This window comes from Echeneis naucrates, chromosome 1, assembly GCF_900963305.1.
Source record: "Echeneis naucrates chromosome 1, fEcheNa1.1, whole genome shotgun sequence".
Classification (NCBI taxonomy): domain Eukaryota; kingdom Metazoa; phylum Chordata; class Actinopteri; order Carangiformes; family Echeneidae; genus Echeneis; species Echeneis naucrates.
Window position 1 is genome coordinate 25,225,848 of NC_042511.1, and position 21,704 is coordinate 25,247,551.

A 21,704-nucleotide genomic window follows, 5' to 3' on the forward strand; every position below is an offset into this window, starting at 1 on the left:
AAAGTAACATTGAATTTCAAACAAGAAACAAGAAAATGAAGCAATTGTTGTTGCAGATATAGAAGAGTGACAAATTCCAAGTTTTTCATTTTTATTGATAATCCTTTTCAACATGGCTGACGCGGTTACAATATAAAGAAAATAGTGCAATGATTGCATCTTACACTGCAACAGTGACAGGTTTAGATGGCACAGTGATAGATGACAGGAAGCACAAATAATAAACACTGGCCAAGGCAGTAGCTCTGTTTTTTGCAGGCTTACATGTCCCACTTGTGCACAAGAACACCAATTACAGTTAATGAAATGATAGTGATGTGACCACGTTAAACACATTATATAGACACAGGTTACAGCATGTGTCAGTGGAGCTCTGTTGAGGTTAACCATTAGTCATCATGCATATTAAGAAGAACTAAAAACACTGCAGAGCCACATTTAGACTGTGAAACTGAGGTAGCATGCATGCAGAGAACACAGAAGATTGCACAAATCATCATAATCATTGAATTCGAGATACAAAAGTATTATTATCAACCAAACGCTGACAAATAATTTACCTGATTTTTGTTTGTTTATGCCCAAACACAAGGCAGTGTTTATTATAAACTTTTTCACGACAGTTCACCATCATGCATTTTCATGTCTAATAAAGACAGAAGAGATGAAAATGGGGATTCAAACTGCACTGGTGAAGTTGGATCCATGAGGAACAGTGTGTACAGTATGGAGGACCTAGACAGTGATGCAAAAGTTAATAAAGCAAAGCTTAAAAATAATCTATTTATAAATAACTGGCTGTCAAAAAGGTTTTAAAAATAGATTTGGTGATTATAAGAAAATGGGGTTTATAAATGAGGTTAATAATATGCTAGAATATTTATTTCTTGCTGTCACTAATTTGAAATTTAGCCAAAATACACCTAACTGGCTGACATGTACCTTCATAACAATGAATGTAGGAACAATGTTTAGTTTATGTTTATGCAGTCACAACTGAAAATAGCCCCCAACAGATCATAATATCATGTCCTACCGTGTCATTGTCTGGCTTACTTTGTGTCCTTGCCTTCTCAGTCATGTCAGTTCCTACCCTTTTGTGTGTCCCATCTCCCCAGTCATCCTCTATTGCCCCCCTCCCACTTACCTTCCCCTGCTGTTCCTCTTATAAACTGACTCAGTCCCCTTTCTTGTCTGTACTAGACTCATTCACAATAAAAAGCATAAGTAATATGAAAACTTTCATATAAATAATAACTGGCAAAAAATACAGTGATTAATTTAACAATATCTAAAAACCCAAAGTTTCAAAGGTTAAAAATGAAATCTTGACTGTAGGACCAGCAGCTGGTGAAACTATCTAGGTGGATGTTCATCTTCAGATGAATCGCTTGATTGACATGCAAATTGTTGTTCAAATTGATGAGAAGTTCTGGACAGGCTCCGAAAAACTGGAGATTTAATATCTACAGTTTCATATGATCGAAAGCTACAAATGGCTACTACATGGATCATCGGATTGTTTATTATATTAATCTGAAAGGGGATTTGTTCATTGATCGTTTTATCTATGAGAATGAAGTGCTTTAAAACTGTGCGTATGGCTCTTTAGGTCCTCCACATCACGATGCAGTTGACAGCTTAGGGTTTCCATAGCCGTAGCAGGCCGTCCTCACTGTATGTAGCAATGAGATTCTCATGTGGATGGTGAGCAATTCCGATGACATCTTTCTCATGAACCTGTGTGAACAGAGTTATTTGTTACCCCCATAGGACTTACAGTCAGAGTATCAAGCCATGTAAAAGGAAAAAAAAACCTGGCTGTGAGGATCATCTGCCTCTGATAATGAGTAATGAGCAGCAGAGCTTACGGTCAGCGTTTTCTCCAGCCTTCCTGTCGTGTAGTTGAAGCAGTACAGCACTAAGTCCTCCCCCACACAGTAAATCCACTCCCCGTGGGGTGACAGGGTGCAACACACAAAGTCTGTTCCTTCTTTTCTATCTGCACTGAAGGTCTTCACAGTCTGCAGACAAAGAGAAAATGTTTGGGTATTGTGTGGATACTGGCATACTAATCTACTAATACTGAAATAGAGGGAATCAATGAAGCATGTTCACAGACTATCACAGTTTTTTGAAGTATATATTATAACTGTTCAGACTTGCATTGTCATGCTTCTTTAGGGCTCATGAACCTAAATTCACCCTTGGCATTAAAATGCTTCTCCACAGTTGAGTGAACGTGTGTGAATGTGTCCTGAATGCATCATGGGTGCATTAACTAACATTTGTACAACCCCAATTCCAAAGAAATTGGGACGCTGTGTAAAAACAGTGTCTCAACTTTTTTGAGATGTGTTGCTGCCATCAAATTCAAAATGAGCTAATGTTTTACTTGAAATGGTAAAATGACTCACTTTCAGCATATGATGTGTTGTCTATGTTCTATTGGGAATAAAATATGGGTTTTTAAGATTTGTTAATGTATATAACCTGTTTTTCTTTACATTTTACACAGCAGGGTTGCACTTAAAGTTGCTAAAGTGAGATGATACCCTGAGACAGCTGTTCACGTCAGGTCTGAACAAAACTTAAAACACTTTTTTGATTTAGCCCAATTTTTCAGTTTTTTATTTGTCTTACAATGACAATAAAGATGTTGAGCTGAAAATAATATTTTTTCACTACATCAGAATTGTATTCAATAATAATCATTGATAGCACAGAGTTCTCACCTGACCACGCATACTCATGATGGCCACTTTGTTTGAGTGGTTACAAATGACAAAGTGCTCTGGGTTTTGGGGGAGAGGGATCACATTGTTGACAGGGATATCTGATGTCCGGGACAGTGATTTAAAAGTGTGGATGCATTCGCATGTCTTTGTGTTCCAAATCTAGAAAACACACAAGGAATAATCCCAGTTTCAGTTTAACACAGCACTATCCCAGCTACCTGATATGAAACATGAATAATGGCCATTTAATTTGGCTCCAGAGTGTAAATGTTCACTGTACCTTCACAGTGCCATCAGACGAGGCACTGATGATGTGAAATCCATCTTCAGTGAAAGATGCATCATTCACAAACGACGAATGGCCATTTAACTCCTTCAGTGTCTTGCCTGACTTCAGTTCATGGATTCTGAAAGTGACAGTGTTGCATAAGTGAAACAAAGGCGATTGAAAATACTAAAATAAAATAAAACAGCAGCTCTGACTCATGAATAGATCCACCTTGACTTGACTGAGAGGGGATTTTTTCTTGAGAGCAGACAAAACAGGTTGCTGAGCTGCCAATGTTATTTTTAGCTCATAAAGTAACTGGGAGCAGATTAGCTAAACCGTGACAAAATGTCTAATGCTCACGGATTCACCCTGTCTCTGGGAAGACGCTTTGGGATATGTAAACAATTCAGACTTCTAACCAGTGGAATAGCGGATGGAGGAACGTGTTGCTGCTCTGTGCCTCAGCACATGGTACTTCAGATACACCCACACAGCACATGTGCTTCCAACACAGTGGAGAGGCTCAGCCCACAGCCCGCAGGGGTCAGAAATAAATATTCAATTCCTCAGCTATGGGATTCAGTGCATGTCTGAGATGAGACAGAGGAAGTAAGAGACAGACATTCTTGCCCTTTGTAAGTGCCGTGTATTTACATTCAGGTACGGAACGCATGCAAGCCAGACTGGGTATCTACTGCTGATCTTGCCATGGAAATTTATTTTTTAAGTGTTTAAAAATGTTTCAGTTCAGGTCCTCTTAACTAATGTTTACTTGGTATGAAAAACTAGAGTGAGGGGTAAACTGAATTGTTGAATCGGACTGTTAATTGGTGCAGTAAAAAATATTGTTTTATTCAACAATAAATCGCATTCTATAAGCCAATGGTGATTGAATTTATTGAAAATGTATCACCTTAAATGCACCAAATGGACTTGAATTGAAAACGTGCAATGACTGAACATTATATTGCATCAAATTGTATCATACAGATCGTCATCACAGTAAATAACTGCTGACAGTGGACTTAAGAACAACCATTTTTATCACCTCAGAATCTGGCCTATGGCAAAGCTTTGACCTATAAGAAGAATAAGATTAAAGAGAGAGACAGACTGACAAATATTTTCTATCTAGCTTTCTCTTTCTAAATCTTCTAAATCTTCAACATTTTGTTCACCACTGTGGGATGTAAAAAGAGCTACCTGTTTTCTTTCTGCTGAGCTGATGCCCAAGTGTCTGCCTTTGAAACTTCAGTGATTCTTATCTGAGATCAGAGGGAGCTCCTACCTCCTCCCACAGCAGAGAAGCTAAGTTCTGTCATAACAAAGATGCAAAAATTTAAAAAGTACTATGTTTTTGTTTTTATGATTTGTATTTAGTTTGAAGATATTTCCTTTTGTAAATTTGCTAAAATTTACTTCATGAGGTATTTGTCTGGTTGAAAACACTAATTGAGAACACGTCAGGATCCTTTTCCTTTCAAATATTTATCTGGAGGTTGAATGTTATTTCAACCATTCACAAGGTCCTGAGTGCTTAAAGTTGATGTGAAGGTCAACTTTTTCTCAGTTCATATTCATCACACCGTGTGTCAATGTGTCTGCTGTGCAAAATGTCACCCTTGGAAATTTTCTCAATAAAATTAAATAATCATCACAGTTTAGTTTGCAGTGTGTTTGTGGTTATGATGCTGCTATACATCCCACCTGATGGTCTGGTCAAAGGATGCACTTAGGATGTGATCGCTGTCCTTGGAGAAGCTGAGACAGGTCACACCTTTGCTGTGAGCATGTTCAAACCTACGGAGGCACAAACCACTCTGGATCTTCCACACCTAACCCAACGCAAAACATGTATTTTAGAGAGAGAAATGTGTAAAGAGACTACTGAGGTGATGGTGATTATGGTTAACCACATTTTTCAGTATTTTGATATTCTTGTAGAACCTTTAAAACCCTTAAAAAGGAACACTCTAATTTGTAGCTAACGCGAACTAATATACAAAAAGGGATACACAGTAGTAATATAAGTACATAAGCTGCTGGTCCAACCTTTATTTTGCCATTTTGAGCTCCAGTCGCTAGTATATCCGAATCCTGACTGAAGCACATACACAGCACAGCATCATCCATCATCATGAAGCTATCTTGGGCCTGGTACTTTAAATCCTGTTTCATTTATGCCGAAACACACAGAAAAGCAAAACAATTAATGAAGAAGATAAAATCAAATCTAAGATGAAATCTTTTTTCAAGATAAAGTTAAAAAAATTAATACAAACATAAACCAGTGGAGAGTTTGGACAAACTGAAATCAATGAAAAAGAAATAGGTTTCCAAAACAATTGAATATAAAATACAGTGAGATATATCAGTATTCATAATTTTGTTGAAAAAAATATATGTACCTTACTAATTTTTCCAGTGTTGAAATTCCAGACCTCAATGAATCCATCCACAGATCCAGTGATCAAGTATTTTCCATCAGGAGAGAAACGGGCACACTCTACATGCGACCGTCGCCCAAACTGCAGATTAAAATCACACCGAGCAATGACTCATCGACACTCAACCACCTTCCTGTTTGGTTTGTAATCTGAGATCTAGAAGCATGGAGATATAAACAAACAATTATAATCAAGTGACCTGGGGGAGAAATATTAAAGGTCTCCAACAGTGTGCTGTCACATGGGCTGACCACTCTGGCTAATAACCTTGGGCAGAGAAAAACAAGGACGGCCAACTATAGATGCAAGTGATGAAAGCACAGCCAGAGCCCAAAACGGGGCCTCCAAGTGAGAGGAAAATTTGTTTTTGGAGTGTCTATGTGTGTTTGGGTGTGTGCCATATATGTATTCTGGGGCTATTGAAGAAGTATTTTAAAAAAATACAGACAAATCATTCATAAAACAAGCACTGATGTACTCTAACTGCACAATATACAACTGGAGAAGGGATGTATTACCCCAATTTTCCCCATTACAGCAAAGATGAACTTTATGTCATAGAGACTCCTAAACACAGTGGAATATGTGGCTGCGTGTTACTGTGTTGTTTACCTTGATGTGGCGATACAGCTGGGTTGGAAAGCTTTCCTTCTCCACATGTCTCTCCTTGCTGCCTGACGTGTCGATGGGCATGTCCGGGGAGAGATGACCAGGATACTGCTGTAGTCTCAGAGACTGTGGAAGGGGTTTAAAATAGTATCCTAAAATAGTATGGCAAATGTACTCAAGATCGACAAAATAATGAATACTAAGAAAAGCTAATGGCATAAAATAACAAAAGAAAAACTGTTTTAAAGGAGCAACAGCACACAAAACCAAAGACAGTGCTAGATCTTTGGAAATATACATTTGACTTATTGAAATGTTTTGAAATGGTGTCTCCAGCCATTTCCATGATTTGTATGCACATTTGCACATAAGACAGCTTTAGACCAAACAAACTTTCTGACACTTTAAATATTTTGCTGGCAGCACTCTAACTAACGTGGGCATCACCAAGAACTTTCCTCTGGGAAACATGTACCACCCTCTTTTGTTTAGATTTTGTTTAGATACAGAAAATATGTGGGTTGTATTGCTTTGTTTTGACAGTCACAAACTTGGAAATGAAGTCTTACTTTTTCAAAACAGGTTAAACACCACATAACTACATTACCATGAAGAGTGTAAATGTTTTTTCAGTCTTTTCAGATCAGGCAGAGAAGAGTGTTATTGATTAAGTGGCTTCACTTGCCTTATAATTAGAGAGAGCATGAAGTAGAGGATCGATCAATTTACTCACGCCGACTTGTTCCAGGAGCCCCATGAGACGAGAAGGAGGCACCACGCTGACCTCCCTCACCAGTGCCTCTGCTATCGCTCTGCGACGCTTTTCCTTACTGCTGCCCTTTGGGTACGCCTACAGTGGGAGGAAGAAGGACGATCGCATTATGAAGCTCTTGTTTGTGGAGCTGTTCAAAAGTGAGCTGTTTTTACCTCACGAGGATCAAAGTAGGAGCATGTCAGCAGGTTCTCAAGGTGGATGTAACGCTCCGGCTGTGTCTGCTTCAGCATGATCATTGGATCAGTCTGTCTGAGGAGTGAGCGAGCTGCACCCACCTCTCTCATTTCAATGAGCTCCATTACAACCTGTAGGCAAGGTCGCTTTTCATTTTACTGATGCCAAGGAGAAAAAAGAGAACCAAGCCAAGAAAAGCATTAACTGATCAACATGGCACTCACCTGCTCATAAAGGTCAATAAGAGTGTTGTCAGGCAACTTGAGGGACTCGATAGCAAGCAGGACACAGTCCCAGTGGCCGCTGTTTATATCTGCTATGAAACTGTCGATGCTCTCCACCGTGTTGAGCGAGACAGTGGTTTCCTCCTGTAATGTGGTCAGTGTTCGGTAGAGGTTGTTCTCCTTAAGATACTGCATTATCAGGCGGATCACACTACAAAGACAACATGGTTTACTCTTACAAACACAGACTGAACAGAATATTGTGAGTTTGTGGCATTGTTTGTGTCAGAGGTGAATGGTATAAGTGGCTGTGTTCTCAGTGTCAGTCACCTCATCACATATTTATGATTTACATACACAGTGGCTGTAGATAATTGGGGTAAATTTTCAGAGAGGAAACTCACAGCATTAGAGTAAGAATAACAGATAATTAAGACTTCATCAATATAAGTTGGCTGTGTAATACTAAGGCACAGGCAGGATTTTGCTTCATGTGGGTGTTTGCCTTTCTTCGGCGCCATCTGCTGGGCATTTCCTACAACTCCAAGCTAAACTCTAAACAGACTAAATGAATATCACATACTGATGCTCTAAGCCTGTTTTTATACTACTTTTACTCCAATTTAAACTCCCACCAGATGAGACAGACAGCAAGATGAGTTTCAGGTTGGTCACAGCCTTTTCCCAGGGACGATAACAAAAACTCTCAACCCACAGCCCATTATTAGATCAACAGGCACACGAGGATAAAGGAAACACTGTAGTGACTGCAAACCAGCCCAGGATCCGCCTGTTTCAGCATCATCAGCAAAAACAAGAGGTGGCTCACCCATCAGAGGAGCCCCGGGGGGGTTCCTGTACAGCTCACTGATCCCAGTAAACAACATCTTATATTAACTGAGTGTCTGCGATAGGCAGAATACGGGATCTCCAACTATGCAGATAATAAACAACAGCGTCATGACAGAAGACACGCTGACACATTTAGACATGTCACCCCTAAGAAATGCCATCACTAATATAAAGAACGAGCATTTAGACTGAGGCTGAGACAGTTATGACTGAGAAGTTATAACCCCCGAGACACCGTTGAAGTCATGAGCTGCGAAAATAGTCTACAGTTGGTTCTCCACAACAAACCAACGCGTTTAACTTGTCTTTGCTTTTTGTGCAATCCCACATCTTGTCATTGCCAGGTCCCTCGTATCATTACATTACAAATGAAACTTACTCTGCGGGCTCCATTTCCACGGCCATGCTGATGCTGTCTCTTGCTGCTGCGGCACCGGACTGACAGTGTGGCGGCTCTGCTCGGCTCTCCGCCCGCCAGAGCCACGTGAAAGCCGCGAGCGAAGGACCACCCACTACACGTGCTGCTCCGTTCGTGTCCTGCGTTGATGGTTGTTTTTTTTTTTTTTTTGTTGTTTTTTTTTACCATGCGGCGGGCAGCAGTCCCAAACCCTGTGACAAAAGTCTCGGAGTTCCACCTCCTCTCTGACGCGTGCTTGTGTCGTGAAGAAAGGTTTTTTCTTCTCCGGGCACGTTGAATGCGGGAAGCGCGCTCTGCGCTTCTAGATGTTGCAGCATCAGCATCAGCAGCAGCATCAGCACCGCGGACTGAGCCTCGTGGCTCAGAGCGTGCCCGCCTTCAGAAGCCGCTGCACGGCCAAAACATCCCACAGAACGTCCTCTAAGTGAAAATCACGTCAGTCCTACTCATCAGTATACAGATGCAGTGATTGTTGCGTGTGTGTGCTCTCCGAACACCTTTGCCATGAGTCCTAGTGTGTGATGTCGAACTTAATGCCTTTCACGGCCTTTGTCTGCAATTGCACACTTAGCAGGTATGTGAATGCTGTAGAGGGTAATGAACAGGGGTGGCAGTGGCAATGACGACACAGAGAGGGCAACATTTCCATTTAGATTATAAACTTATGAATTATCTTTCACGTTTTTTCCCTCACCGAAGTGACCGACTGGTTTGCATGATGGCCAGTTCGTCAGTATTTGTGTTTGTATTTATTTTATTTGAAATATCTCCATGCCTCTGCCATGAGCCCCTGTCTGCACGTGGACCTGTTGGTGATCAGGTGCACCAATTTCGCTGGATTTCTGCAGCATAAAATCAACAGAACAGCAGAAAAAACCCACAGAACTGCCATGTTGTCAAATAATGTAAATGAACTTGAGTCAACTTGAGTCATATCACAATCAGGCCTGTAAATATGACTACTACTACTCATTAAGCCGTAATGAGTAATGTTTCAGGATTAATGAGTACTTTGAGATGCACCATATCAGGAATAAACATGGACTGAATCAACAGCCGCAGCCGCAAGCTTTGTCTCTGGATGTTTACCCATTTATAAACCTGAAACCGGTTAGGACTGGCCATTCAACGGTTTTATTGAGACCGCTTGTCAGGGCTGTGATGGCCGAGTGGTTAAGGCGTTGGACTCGAAATCCAATGGGGTTTCCCCGCGCAGGTTCAAATCCTGCTCACAGCGATGACGTCAACGCTTTAGGTGTTCAACATGCTCCAGGTAACTCAAAGTGGCTGCTCGGAAACAACAGGTCCAACTGTGTGGTCCAAAAGACTCGAATAGGTTGGAGGTTTGCTAGTGAAAGGTTAAAGCTATGACGCATTTTATTGGGTCAGTAAAACATATAGAATACGTAGAGAGAGTAAGAATTAAAATATGCCAACACAAAAATAACCTAAACACTAAGGATTAAAACTGTAACCCTTACTGGCCAGACCACTCATAATGACAAAGTGAAATGGCCTTTAGGTAAAAGAAATTTTACGGGTTAAGCGCCTTGCATTAAAAGATGGTTTGCCGCTGAGGACTTAAAGTAAATAAACAAGTCCAAAGTAAAGTAAAACCGTCTGCGCTGACATGTCGCGAGAACAGCCGCGGGCTTTCACAGCTGGCTTTGGGGAAACAGGTGAGCTCTAATTGATCGCCTGATCACAAGTTGACAGTCAACGTTTTCATTTGAATCGCAGCAGGTCAGTGGGCCTTTTATTGTCTGTGTTGAGATGATAGTCTGCTCATGCCCTAAGTTCGAATTTCGAGCAATTATTCGTTAAACCATTTTATCGCCTTCGTTGAGGAGTGAAAAAGATGCCGATGAACAACAACAACCAGGTGAGTAAGAAGATAATTGGCCGTAATTGGTCCTTGAATGTCTCCAAACTGCAGTGTGTGTGTGTATGTATATATATATATATATATATATATATATATATATATAAATGAGAGGCCTTAGTCTAACATAACATTTTAGACTAAGGCCTCTCATTTATCCACATTTATACATGGATTTTAGGAAGTTGCAGACTTGTTAGGCTGAAGGAAATGGCAAATTTTGTCTGACTGTAAATTTGAGGCTCTGGATTTGTTCCTGATTTTTTTTTTTTTAACAGAAGGGTCAGAGTGCCGCTGATCGACTCGTCAGGCTGCCCCTGGTTCGCTCAGCCTTCCGCAGGCTGTCAGTCTGGTACACTGACGCCAAGCACATCCACCCAGGCCTGAGGACGATGTGTGAGGTAGTGGAAAACAGTGTGGCAGCAGCCTGTGACAGAGCCTCACCTGTTGTTGTTAAACTGGGGCCCCAGAGTGAGTATTGTGTTGTTCATCTGGTTTCAGGCAGTGTTGCCATATTGTACACCTCCCCCCCCTATGTGCACTGACTGCCAGCGTGCTTTTGTCTGGAGGTGAAAAGAAACAAGAAAAACTCAAATCTATATCAAAACTAAAAATTGTTTCAATTCATCTTTAATCATACTGAATGGTTATTCCCAAAAATGGCAAATGTTGAGGAGGCTCAATACGTGTTTTCACAGTCAAAGATGATGTTTTGTCTGGCAATCAGTTCAACATCCCAAAATATTCGGCTTCAAATCATATAAAAGAGAGAGGGACAATACATTTTCACGTTTTAAGAAGCTTGAAGGAGTGATTATTTGGCTTGTTTTCCGACAGAGAATTACTTCAATGGTTACCCAGTTATTAAATTAATGTTATCCTTAGAGGATAATTTGGGGGAATGTTCCAAATTTTGTGAGGAACAGCAAAAGAAAATTCTGAAATAATTTGATATATTTTGGCATTTCTCATAATTGGCTTACTGAAATTTTATTCGAAATTATGCAATGCAAGATTAACCTTTTCCTGTAGGTCACACCCAGTTACTAGCATGTGATCATTTCCGTTGGAAGTTCATGCAATTTAAGACTAAGTTTTGCTCCTGAGCAGTAAGTAACATTGAATAATGTATTGCCAGATTAAAAGTCAAGTGCTAATTCTCACTGCATGGACATAAAATATGCAGAGGATAATTAAGAACTGTATAGTATAGTTTAAATACATTTATGAAGAGTTTGGTCTAGACCTGCTCTATATGTAAAGTGCCTCGATGTAACTTTGTTATAATTTGGCGCTATACAAATAAATCTGATTTGATTTTGATTTATAGTGCAAGTATGTTTGCCAACTCCAGAGAGGAGCTGCCATGTGTTGCCGCTTTGAGGTCTTGGGGCTTTGTTTGTCGTTATATTTCCATAGTTTCCACTGCAAATAATGTGGCATGCCAAAGTCTTGACTGGCTGGAGAGTAAATTCCCTGTGCTTCACACACCCACAGAGCAGGTAAAATTTGATTTCCTCTCTCTTTTAAATCCTAATAAGATACACAAAATGCCCAGTGTTTTGGTTTCCCATGGGATTTGTTTGCTTCACCCAGATTGTCGCCATAGCCAGGGGCAAGATGCATGAGATGAGCACGGCCCTTAATGGCACCATGGACCACGTGCATTACACAGTCACATGGATGATGGAGAGGATGCAGCAGGTTGAAGGGACTAACCAGACTCTTGTGGATAGAGCCATCAGTGTGGCCGGTTTGGGACTGGACTCTGCACTGAGCATATCAGAGGCTCTGATAGACCGAGTGCTTCCTCCTACTGAAGAAGACAACAGTATGGAGCGTAATGTAGAGTTAATGGTCCAGAATGTCACTCAACCTACCATTGAGTGCATCTTGTTGCTGTCTTCATAGCAGAAGGTGCAGCTCACTTGCTGAACGGTTTTGAGGCTGCCCCATTCAGCAGTTACCCTGTACGACTGGTTTCACTCTCTACCAAAGTGTTTCGGAGGACCTACTACAAAGCGGGGGCCATGCTGCACTCTGTTCAGGTGTGTTGTGTTAGTAAAGTTTATTGGACTGGTCTGACACACTTGGAAATATTGTGAAAGCTTTTTTTCCGACCAGTAGTTTGAGAATAGATTAGCACTCTAAAATCTACAATGGCTAGCTCAGCTGCCCAAATACTTGTTAAAGAAGTTCCTCAAAACAGCAAACCCTGAATTTATCCCTGAACTCCCTTGGATTACAAAATAGTCAGAGCTGGGTCAACCACAGTACTATGAGTCACCATAGCATCTGCTAAATATAGGGAAGAACCTCAATTTGAAATCCACTAGAAGCAGAAAAATGTATGTATCTGTTTACAGTATTAAATATGTAGTATTCAGGAGTAAACTGATGGGGATTAAATAGTGGTGGCAGCAGAAGATATAAACTAACATCACACATTCGTGTACAAATTTTGGTTTTATGACTGTTTTTCAAAATGTAGTAGATATAGATCTTGCAAAGCAAGCTTGGCAGAGCGTGACCCCTTTTTTCCTCTTCCCTTCCATCTAATCTGCTCTCTGGGATATAGCCCAGCACATCTTAGTTTAACAAGTAATGGATTCTGTCATCTGTGCAAGAACGTGTTTTTTTTCTTCTTTTCGATCAGCAGGACCATTTCTTGGCAGACTTCAATTGGAAATGTAAATGTTTTCTTTTCTTCTTCGGGTCTTCCCTCGTAGTGACAGGAAGATTGTACTATTACTATTTAGCAGTGTTTATGTTCTCATCTAAAGCAAATAGGGACATTATCCAACATGTCAGCAGTGTTTATGTTCTCATCTAAAGCAAATAGGGACATTATCCAACATGTCAAACTATTCCTTTTAGCAAGTTGTAGAAGAGTGACATGAACTAACCAGGAAGATCAAGAATTATCTTAATTTTAGCAGGTCAAAAAATTTCTCTTCATGGCAGACAAATTCTTTTTAGCAATCAATCTCTTGATAAATAAAAAAAGTACACTTTAGTATATTATGTGCTAATATTTGAGCTGAACCGTATTTTTTCCTTGACAGGTCATGGAGACATTAGCCAGGTGTTCAGCTGAGGCTATGGACCTTCAGGCAACTTGGGTGAGGAGCCTTCAGGAGCTGCCTCAGTACCTGCAGCATCAGACTGTCTCTCTGTTGTTCTTCATCTTCCAGATATACAACTTAGGCTGGCAACCGTCTGACCAAAATCAGTCTAGTCAAGTTATTGGACAGCCCCATGCCTCCAAAAACTTCTCAGCTCACAAGGGTATAGTCCAGGTCTACCCACGGGCTATTCCTGCCCCCCGAGCGAGGCGGCCTATGAGACTGCCTGTGACTGACAATGGATGTAACATTAAAGCGTGTATGCGTCGTTGAAGGCTAATTTGATATGCATGTTTATCAGCAAGTCCCACAAGTTTCAATGGGTGGTGCAAATGAGTATTGGTGAAAAATAAAAGTTGTTTGAAGAGACATTAACTTTGTTTTCTTGTCTGTAGAGTCTGGCAGCTTTTTCTTTTTTCCCCACAAAAAGATAAGACAAACTAGCAGTTGATACTTTGCTGGCAAACATTGAAAATCTGGTGTGGAAATTGCTGCGCTTCTAGTGCAGGTGTCCAACTCCGGTCCTGGAGGGCCACTGTCGAACGTTTTAGATGTTGCCTGATTCAAATGGTTAGCTCGTCATCAAGCTCTGCTCAAGTCTGATCAGGAGTCACTCATTTGAATCTGGTGCGTTGGAGCAGCAAACATCTAAAACACACAGGACAGTAGCCCTCCAGGATCAGCGTTGGGCACCTGTTCTAGTGTTTGAGTTGACTGGGGGCAAAAATGGTTTCTGTTCCAGTCAACTGTGCATTGTCTTTGAGCCACCCTCAAGTGGCCATTGGACAAATTACTAAAGTTTACTTCATTTCAGTCCTGCAGGTGGCCATGTGGTGGTGGTGCTGCTGCTGCTGCTTCACATGCAGTCAGTCATTCATTTCACTCAAGTGTCTGAAGTAATGAAACTGGTTTACTTAAAAAATTAATGAATTAATCTACATCAGTACTCAAGGTATTGAAATTAAGAATCTGCTAACGTCAATTTTCAGCAAAACATTACTTTATTTGACTGGTAGATTTCACTTTTGGCTGGACTCTGACTTGGATGTGGACGCCCTCAGGGAAGAAAGGCGGCGCCTCTTTGCAATCTGTTCCTGGCGTTTCTCCTTGGCCTCCTGTTTGCACAAGGGAGAAAAAGGAAAAAAAAGTGTGTGCATATATATATATAACTTTTCATCATAGCACTTTGACCAATTCCCTCCCCACACAGATGACTTGACGATGATCAGATTAAAACCAGAACATTCACAAAAGCCTAAACTAGTCAACTGCTGGTGAAAATAATGGCCTCCGACTTCAGAATTTTATTTCTAAACTTGATTAATTGGCAGCAATGTGAAACTTTCAGAAGATTTGGCTGAGTGAACCATTAGGGTAAAGTTTTAAAATATGACATTGGAGCCATATATACTAAGCTGTACTCCATGTCCCCCTAAAAGAGAAAAGTACAAATTAAGACATACCTTCATCCTCTTGGCCAGCAGCTTGGCATACTCAGATGCCTCCTCCTTGTTCTTCTGGGTGCGCTGTCTCTTGAGGGCAATACGGCGGCGCTTGTGCTGCAGAACACGGGGCGTCACCAGTCTTTGGATCCTGGGAGCCTTAGTTCTAGGCTTCTTGCCTGCCAAGGAGACAATAAATGTAATTCAATGGTGCAATTACATCCCACGTGTAAGATGCACGTGACAAATTATACTGATTCTCTATTTTACCCAACAACTCAATTTTAAACCCTTTTCTGCAGTTCAGCAGTAACCAACTATGCTTTCACTTAAGCTCCTGTAAGGAGCACAGGTAGCCTCAACCTGAGCCTTCTAGTTTTGTTGACCATGCAAGTAATGTTGAGTTTCAAGTGCACAGATTTACCAGTGGTTAGGAACACAGCTTGCACAGGGTTAGTACAAAAAGCCACTTAAACTTTGACTGCTAAAACCAACCTATATTCTGTCACAATGTAATGTGCATGTAGTGCACTGTGATGTCAGAACATTAAGGTCTTGTATATGCTGGCAGAGTACTATAAGAAATACATGGATGCTTGCGAAGACATAAGAGGGGCTCAGCACTTTCCACATGGTGAACATCAGCATCACACACTTGTCAACCTGGGACAAGGGACTGATTTGGGAGAGATGCTGACTAAGTGCAGTTCATACTAAATGATCTAAATTGAAGCTTATGTTATCGTAGGTTTGAATGCAGTTGCCCCACTTCAGACACCATGATCAACCTCTGATCATTACATACGCAGATTTGCAAAACAGAACTTTAAAAATGCCCTAAAACTGTTTTGCTTTCATTGGAGCTGCAATTCCCACTATTCACATCCCAGAGTTTTCAAATGAAACCAACTTTATCTGGAAATGACAATCTCAACCTCAGTAACAGCCAATGCTAGACCCAACTTGCAGCACATGTGGTTAATGATCAAGAGCAACATCTGAAGTCTGGGGAAAAAAAAAAAAAAAAAAAAAACTTAAATTCCTCAGTCTTGCCTTCTTTAGTCAGGGGTCTCCTCACAACATACTGTCTAACATCATCCTCCTTGGCCAGATTGAAGAGCTTGCGGATCTTGCTGGCCCTCTTGGGACCAAGACGACGAGGGACAGTACTGTCGGTCAGCCCAGGAATGTCCTTCTCACCTGAAAACAACCAGGTCAGGACAAGATGAGCCTTTCATGCTGATTAAAACACTTGCATAACATTCAGCAAAGCCTAAAAGACCCCTTCACCATGGTGTCATTCAGTTCGTTTAAAGTAAGATTCTACAAAGACCTAATATGCAGTATATTAGATTATTTACAAATCCATATTGAACCATTTGTAATATTCAGTCATGAGAGAGCAATGCAGTTCAACCATCCATATTAGTGGGTCTGGTCGCATCTGGTAAGCAGCTCCACAGTTACTCTGGCAACACACTGTCCCCCCTTAATGACTACAGACTAATCAAAAAGGGTCTACTGGTGTGCCAATGGCAAAAGTTACAGATAGCTAGAGACACTCCAATACCAGAATTTGACACTTTACAAATAAAGCCTTTGTAGTGGTATACAGCACAAAATCTTTGTTGGTTTGCTTCCAAGTGCATCCACTATTTCCATAGTAGACATCAGCTAATTTGAATGCGTTACCTTTCTTCACGATAACCAAGTTGAGAACACTGAGGTTGGCATCAACAATGCAACCACGGACAGACTTGCGCTTGCGCTCCCCAGTCCTGCGGGGACGGTAGCAGGAGTGACCCTTGCTGAGCAGCAGGCGCACACGGCCATGGGTCAGCACACCCTGCTTCATGGGGAAACCCTGCTTGTCATTGCCTCCACTGATGCGCACCACATAACCCTGCAAAACAGGGGAAATTTTTATACTTTTTTTTTTAACTTCGCTGCCTTTCCCTTTAGGATGCCTGGTACACAATAAAAAAAAAAAAAAAGTATTGCATAAAAATGTTACACATATTTTAAGCTTTCACAAGTTTTTGACTGGATACACAAACTGTTAAAACTTTGATACCCTCCAGATTTAACATGTTCCTGTATTTATTTTCTTAAACAATCAATGACTAAATTCAAAGCTTCTCCTGTCCCGCAGCAAGATACAACAGTTCAACTTCTTCCATTTCTTCAACTAACTTCTCAAACTGCCTATTACTATAAACTATAGCAAGGCAATTTATGATATTGCTTTGGACAGGAGAGACCTGAGACAGTGATGCTGTTACGAACAGCCACAGTATGGTCTGGTCGTATCTGGTGAGCATCTGTGCAGTTTCTTTAGCAACACACTGTCCCCCCTTGATGACTACAGATCAGTCAAAAAGGGTCTACTGGTGTGCAAATAAAATATACAATATCTATAAAACACATTCTAATGAAACTAGGCGCACACACGTTGACCGTGAAGTACAAGGTGTCAAGGACCTAGAAGAGCATGCATCAGTGCTTACCTTCCACTCATCTCCCAGGGGGTCAGCAGACACCTCAGTGGCCATACGCTTCTCATAGAAAGTACGCAGCTTGCGCTCATCATCTACTTCAATCAGCTTCTGGCAGCCAGTAGCGGGGAATGAGATGTTCAGCTGCAAAAGAGAGCCAGACAGTAGTTGCCGAGGTCTACTTCGGTCATGACAGGATACTGTGTACGGAGGTACAACTACTCCACGTGCTTAGGTTAAGGTTAAATGCCATTGTTAGGTTAGGGCTGGGAAAAAAATCCCTGACAGTAGGATGTAGTTTGAATCTCAGGCAGGGACGGCGGAGGCCTGTTAGCGTCTCTGCCGGCTAGAAACTCAATGCTTACTAGTGCTAGTCCTCAAGTGCTGCTAACAATAATACAACGTGTTTTCAAACTGAAGTTCACCTTAGGCAAGACGGAAGTGTCGTCTAAAATTAGCTACCATAGTCTGAAAACCAATTATTGGAGTGAAATTAGAGTTTAATTCGGGCACATTTTCCTCTGTGCTCCGCCATGTTTCCGTAGCTCCGTACAACTCTCTACAACCCATCACAATCAGAGCTCATCCTCAGAGTCAGCGCCGAGTGAGTCCCCTCAGAGCTGCCTGAGTTAAAGTTCAAAATCAGAGCTTCACACATGCTAGAGTATTTCAAAGAAAGCATCTTCAGACGGACATTTACACTTAGCAAGTTGTTGTACCTTCATTTTGCCAAACCGACCCAACGACGGTCCGCCACGGAAAAGAGACCGGATATCCGCCCCGTGGTCTCACATAGGCCTGACGTGCTCTCGCGATAGTTGCCTCTCTTTTTTTTTTTTTTTTATTAGAGCAAAACTGAAAGTTATGAGTGAAATACCATTAAAATACCAAAAATAATTTCACCCCATTTCAGAGGGAAATCTAAATAAATTTTTACTCTTTACTCTACAACTGCTTTTCAGATTAAAATACTCATGAAGACATTTCCTGTACTTTTGATACATCTGAAGGATATTTAGCTGATAATATTATCCTTACTTGTTAGTGTTTTCTGTTTCCCTTTCACCTTCCTTCTATTTTAACCAAAACCTTTATTCCAACACATACACACAAAAGTGTCTTGTTTAAAGGGACTAGAGGTGCTCCAGCTCGTTGCTTACGGCCACACCATCCTGAACACGCCTCATCGCGGAAGCTAAGCAGGGTCAGGCCTGGTTAGTACTTGGATGGGAGACCGCCTGGGAATACCAGGTGCTGCAAGCTTTTGCACTTGTTATGGACACACGAGTTTCAATAAACAGTACATGTGCACAGTGTACATCTTTCTCACTTTTATGGTGGATGGATGAAAGAAACAAAGAAAGGGGAACAATGCCAAAGCCACTGTGCATCACGAGGCTCATGTTTAAAATACAAATGCCATTCCTCATGTATCATATAAAACATACTGATGGAGGAGTATCCACAGTATTTTGTCTAGTAAAAGAAATTATATCACACTCCAAGCCCTGTTTAAAGTTAAAATATTTACTCAGTCTCATCAAGGAAATACACTTTGAATACCTCTTGTTTTAAGATTATTACATTTCCACTACGGATCAGCAGCAACTGAGACAAAAACTGATGCTCTCCAATAAATTCCTGATTCTTAGATAAGTTATGGTGCCCCTTATAGCTGATCTGCAAAATCAGATCCGGCCCTCGGTGTAATTATGTTTGGCCCGCGAGATCATACCAAATATGTATTAGAGCTGGCCCGTCAGTATATAGCGCATACACCACAAATACTACAAGTCCCAGAGTGCTTTGCGTTGCCGCTCAGCGCCCCCTCCCTTTCTGCTGACAGTCATCAGCATTCGTTCTACCGGACACCTCGGACAGACTCATCTCACCCGCCGTGTTGCCTAATGCACAGTTTGCTGAAAAACAGCGTACTCAGCACCGAGTTCACCGACTTTGGACTGCTCAGTAATCGGTTTGCTGTTGACGTGGAAAGTGCACCAGCCAACGTCCAAATGGAGCTGATGAAGTCCAGTGTGGTGACAGCTGAAGTCAAAGTGTGAGTCTGTGGGTGCTGTTCAGTTTCCATGTTTCCTCCGACACACTGCCCAACTCTGCCCAAGCTGCTCAAAGGCTCTCTGTGTGAGCAGCTGGTGTCTTTGATGAAGATGGAGGAGTCTCCCTGATGATCCTCACAGCCTGACCCAGACGGGCATCAGAGTAAATCAGAACAAACTGAGCTTGAATGAATGTTCTTTTTATGCACTTTTTCTACTCCAAGGCATACACTGTTGATAGTTGAATCTTCATTGAAGGAAATATTTTTGGTTGTTTTGTTGTTGGCCTGTTAAAAAATATTTACATTAAATAGGAACGCGAAAGGCTACAGATGGAGAGAGACATAATAAGAAACGAATACGACTGATGTGTTTTATTTCAAATTTAATTTCTCATGTGTTAATAAAATTAAGCTTTGGTTGTTCCAGATTCAATGTTTACGCAAAATTAAAGTTGTTTCTATTTGAAAAGGTTCAACATTATGTGACACCCATGAATGTGTGAATCACATTATATGGTTTAATTGTTTCAGTTTTGATGTGTTTATTGTGACAGCAGAGCCTTTTTCAAGTGAATTTTAAAGTGATGGATATTTGGAGTCAATTCCTAGTTTTCGCCACAAGGGGCATCACCTCTGTAGTGAGTCGGTGTGATGAGGCTGGTATTCAACTCTCGCCTTCAGTGCAACAGAAGGAAACACGTTACCTGCTGCCTGTTGAGAATGTGTTTTAAGAGAGTTTGTTGGATTTATGTAATGTTTCCTCTAAATGGATAGTGTATTCATCCTCACTAGCTGTTATTTTCTTCTTCAAAAAGTAATCAAATTTTATACAGCTTTATGTTAGATGTGGAATAGTATCCATCAGTCAGCTACCTGAAAACTAAATAGTGCAGTCAGTCTGTAAGTGAAAAACCAAAGGATTTTGGGAGAATATTTTGGGAGTAACAGAACACATAGTGTTGAGATTATTATTATTGACCCTAAGCAGGGTCTGGCCTGGTTAGTACTTGGATGGGAGACCGCCTGGAAATACCAGGTGCTGTAGGGTTTTGCACTTGTCATGGCAAAGAAATGAAAATCTGAATTTACCTGCTGGACCTGAACCAAGAACACAAATCACAGCAAAATAAAACGTGACAGTCAACCACAAGGCATGATGGGATTAGAATCTTCAGTTTTTAGGATCTGAGGACTTTTTCTTAAATACAGATCTGACAAGATTTCAAATAAATGTGTGTTGTGGAAAATCCTCACACAGATGTCGACGTACCTCATCAATGTAAAATAAGACAAGTGTTTCAAAAGGATTGAGACTCAACAGAGAGACACAGAAGATAAAGACTACAACTGATGCAAATTCTAGTTTATGGCCATACTGCCCTGAACACGCCCAATCTCATCCAATCTCAGAAGCTAAGCAGGGTCAGGCCTGGTTTGTACTTGGATAGGAGACTGCCCTGCTTATATCTCAGACGAGGAAATCGTGCAGAAGCTTGAGGGATGGGGTGTATCGGCCACATCTGCAATTAGAAGGAGGATGTGGCCGGGCACACAAGTAGCAGACTGGATGAGATTTTTAAAAGTAAAATTTACCGACAAAGTTCAATCCTTTCCTTATTCAGTAAAATTTGAAACAGCAACACGGCCTGAATACTTTAGAGTCATTCATGATAGACAAACAAAAGTCTGCAGGATGTGCCTCCAGCCGGGGCACATCCTGAGAGAGTGCCCAGAGTTCTCCTGTCACAAGTGCGGAATCCAGGGACACTATGCGAGGGAGTACAGCAGACAACAAAAAAATTATAAAAAAAATGTGAGGTGTGCTGCAACCTGATGGAAGTTTGCAGTTGCAATTATAATGAGTCTGATGTGGTGGCGGGGTTCGGATCAGAGTCTATGTCAACAGAGGCGGAGGACATGAGTGAGAAGGAGGAGGAAGCAGAAGAGGCCGGTGAGGGGGGCAACGGCACCGTAGAAGGGACTGGCAGAGAGGGTCTCCCCCAGGGGAAGGGTTCCTAGCCCCCCAAAAGATGCACAGTGCCTGGCCACAAAACTGGGTGAGCGTAGAGAGGGGCTGAGCTCAGGCTCAGGCTCCCGAGAGGGAGGAAGGGGCCGGAGCCGTCTCCAGCCCTGGAATCAATGGAAGTGGGGGAGACCCTGAGTGACCTGCAGCAGGCAGCAGCAGCCGGCCTT

At 41.5% G+C, this 21,704-nt stretch overlaps 2 protein-coding genes, 1 non-coding gene and 1 pseudogene across 3 annotated transcripts; 2 read left to right on the forward strand and 2 right to left on the reverse strand.

Annotated features, from left to right (window-relative positions):
- Window positions 1-1,616: 1,616 nt before the first annotated feature.
- LOC115047398 (WD40 repeat-containing protein SMU1-like) lies at window positions 1,617-8,495 on the reverse strand. Its single transcript, XM_029508310.1, has 12 exons — window positions 8,470-8,495; window positions 7,239-7,449; window positions 6,993-7,145; window positions 6,805-6,915; window positions 6,069-6,191; window positions 5,418-5,537; window positions 5,062-5,178; window positions 4,717-4,844; window positions 3,019-3,145; window positions 2,736-2,897; window positions 1,872-2,024; window positions 1,617-1,740 (listed from the first exon to the last, which is right to left on the reverse strand). The coding sequence occupies exons 1-12, from the start codon at window positions 8,493-8,495 to the stop codon at window positions 1,642-1,644; spliced, it is 1,530 nt and encodes a 509-aa protein (XP_029364170.1). The 3' UTR covers window positions 1,617-1,641.
- Window positions 8,496-9,663: 1,168 nt separating this feature from the next.
- Window positions 9,664-9,745, forward strand: trnas-cga (transfer RNA serine (anticodon CGA)). The gene has a single exon. It is a non-coding gene; the product is annotated as a tRNA-Ser (tRNA).
- A 4,752-nt stretch (window positions 9,746-14,497) lies between these two features.
- On the reverse strand, window positions 14,498-18,220 carry rps6 (ribosomal protein S6). The gene is made up of 6 exons (XM_029498977.1): window positions 18,172-18,220; window positions 17,465-17,596; window positions 16,650-16,860; window positions 16,011-16,157; window positions 14,979-15,136; window positions 14,498-14,630 (listed from the first exon to the last, which is right to left on the reverse strand). The coding sequence occupies exons 1-6, from the start codon at window positions 18,175-18,177 to the stop codon at window positions 14,535-14,537; spliced, it is 750 nt and encodes a 249-aa protein (XP_029354837.1). The 5' UTR covers window positions 18,178-18,220; the 3' UTR covers window positions 14,498-14,534.
- A 386-nt stretch (window positions 18,221-18,606) lies between these two features.
- LOC115050300 (uncharacterized) lies at window positions 18,607-18,715 on the forward strand (annotated as a pseudogene).
- Window positions 18,716-21,704: the final 2,989 nt, after the last annotated feature.

Excerpts from the sequence above, each read along its gene's own strand:
- LOC115047398 (XM_029508310.1), bottom strand. The coding sequence starts at position 8,495 with ATGGCCGTGGAAATGGAGCCCGCAGA. Across the intron at positions 6,192-6,804 it reads TCATGGGGCTCCTGGAACAA|TCTCTGAGACTACAGCAGTA; the intron begins GTCGGCGTGAGT and ends CCCCTTCCACAG. Across the intron at positions 2,898-3,018 it reads CGTCTGATGGCACTGTGAAG|ATTTGGAACACAAAGACATG; the intron begins GTACAGTGAACA and ends TGTGTTTTCTAG.
- rps6 (XM_029498977.1), bottom strand. Across the intron at positions 16,158-16,649 it reads CTTGGTTATCGTGAAGAAAG|GTGAGAAGGACATTCCTGGG; the intron begins GTAACGCATTCA and ends GGTTGTTTTCAG. Across the intron at positions 15,137-16,010 it reads GAGACCCCTGACTAAAGAAG|GCAAGAAGCCTAGAACTAAG; the intron begins GCAAGACTGAGG and ends TCTCCTTGGCAG.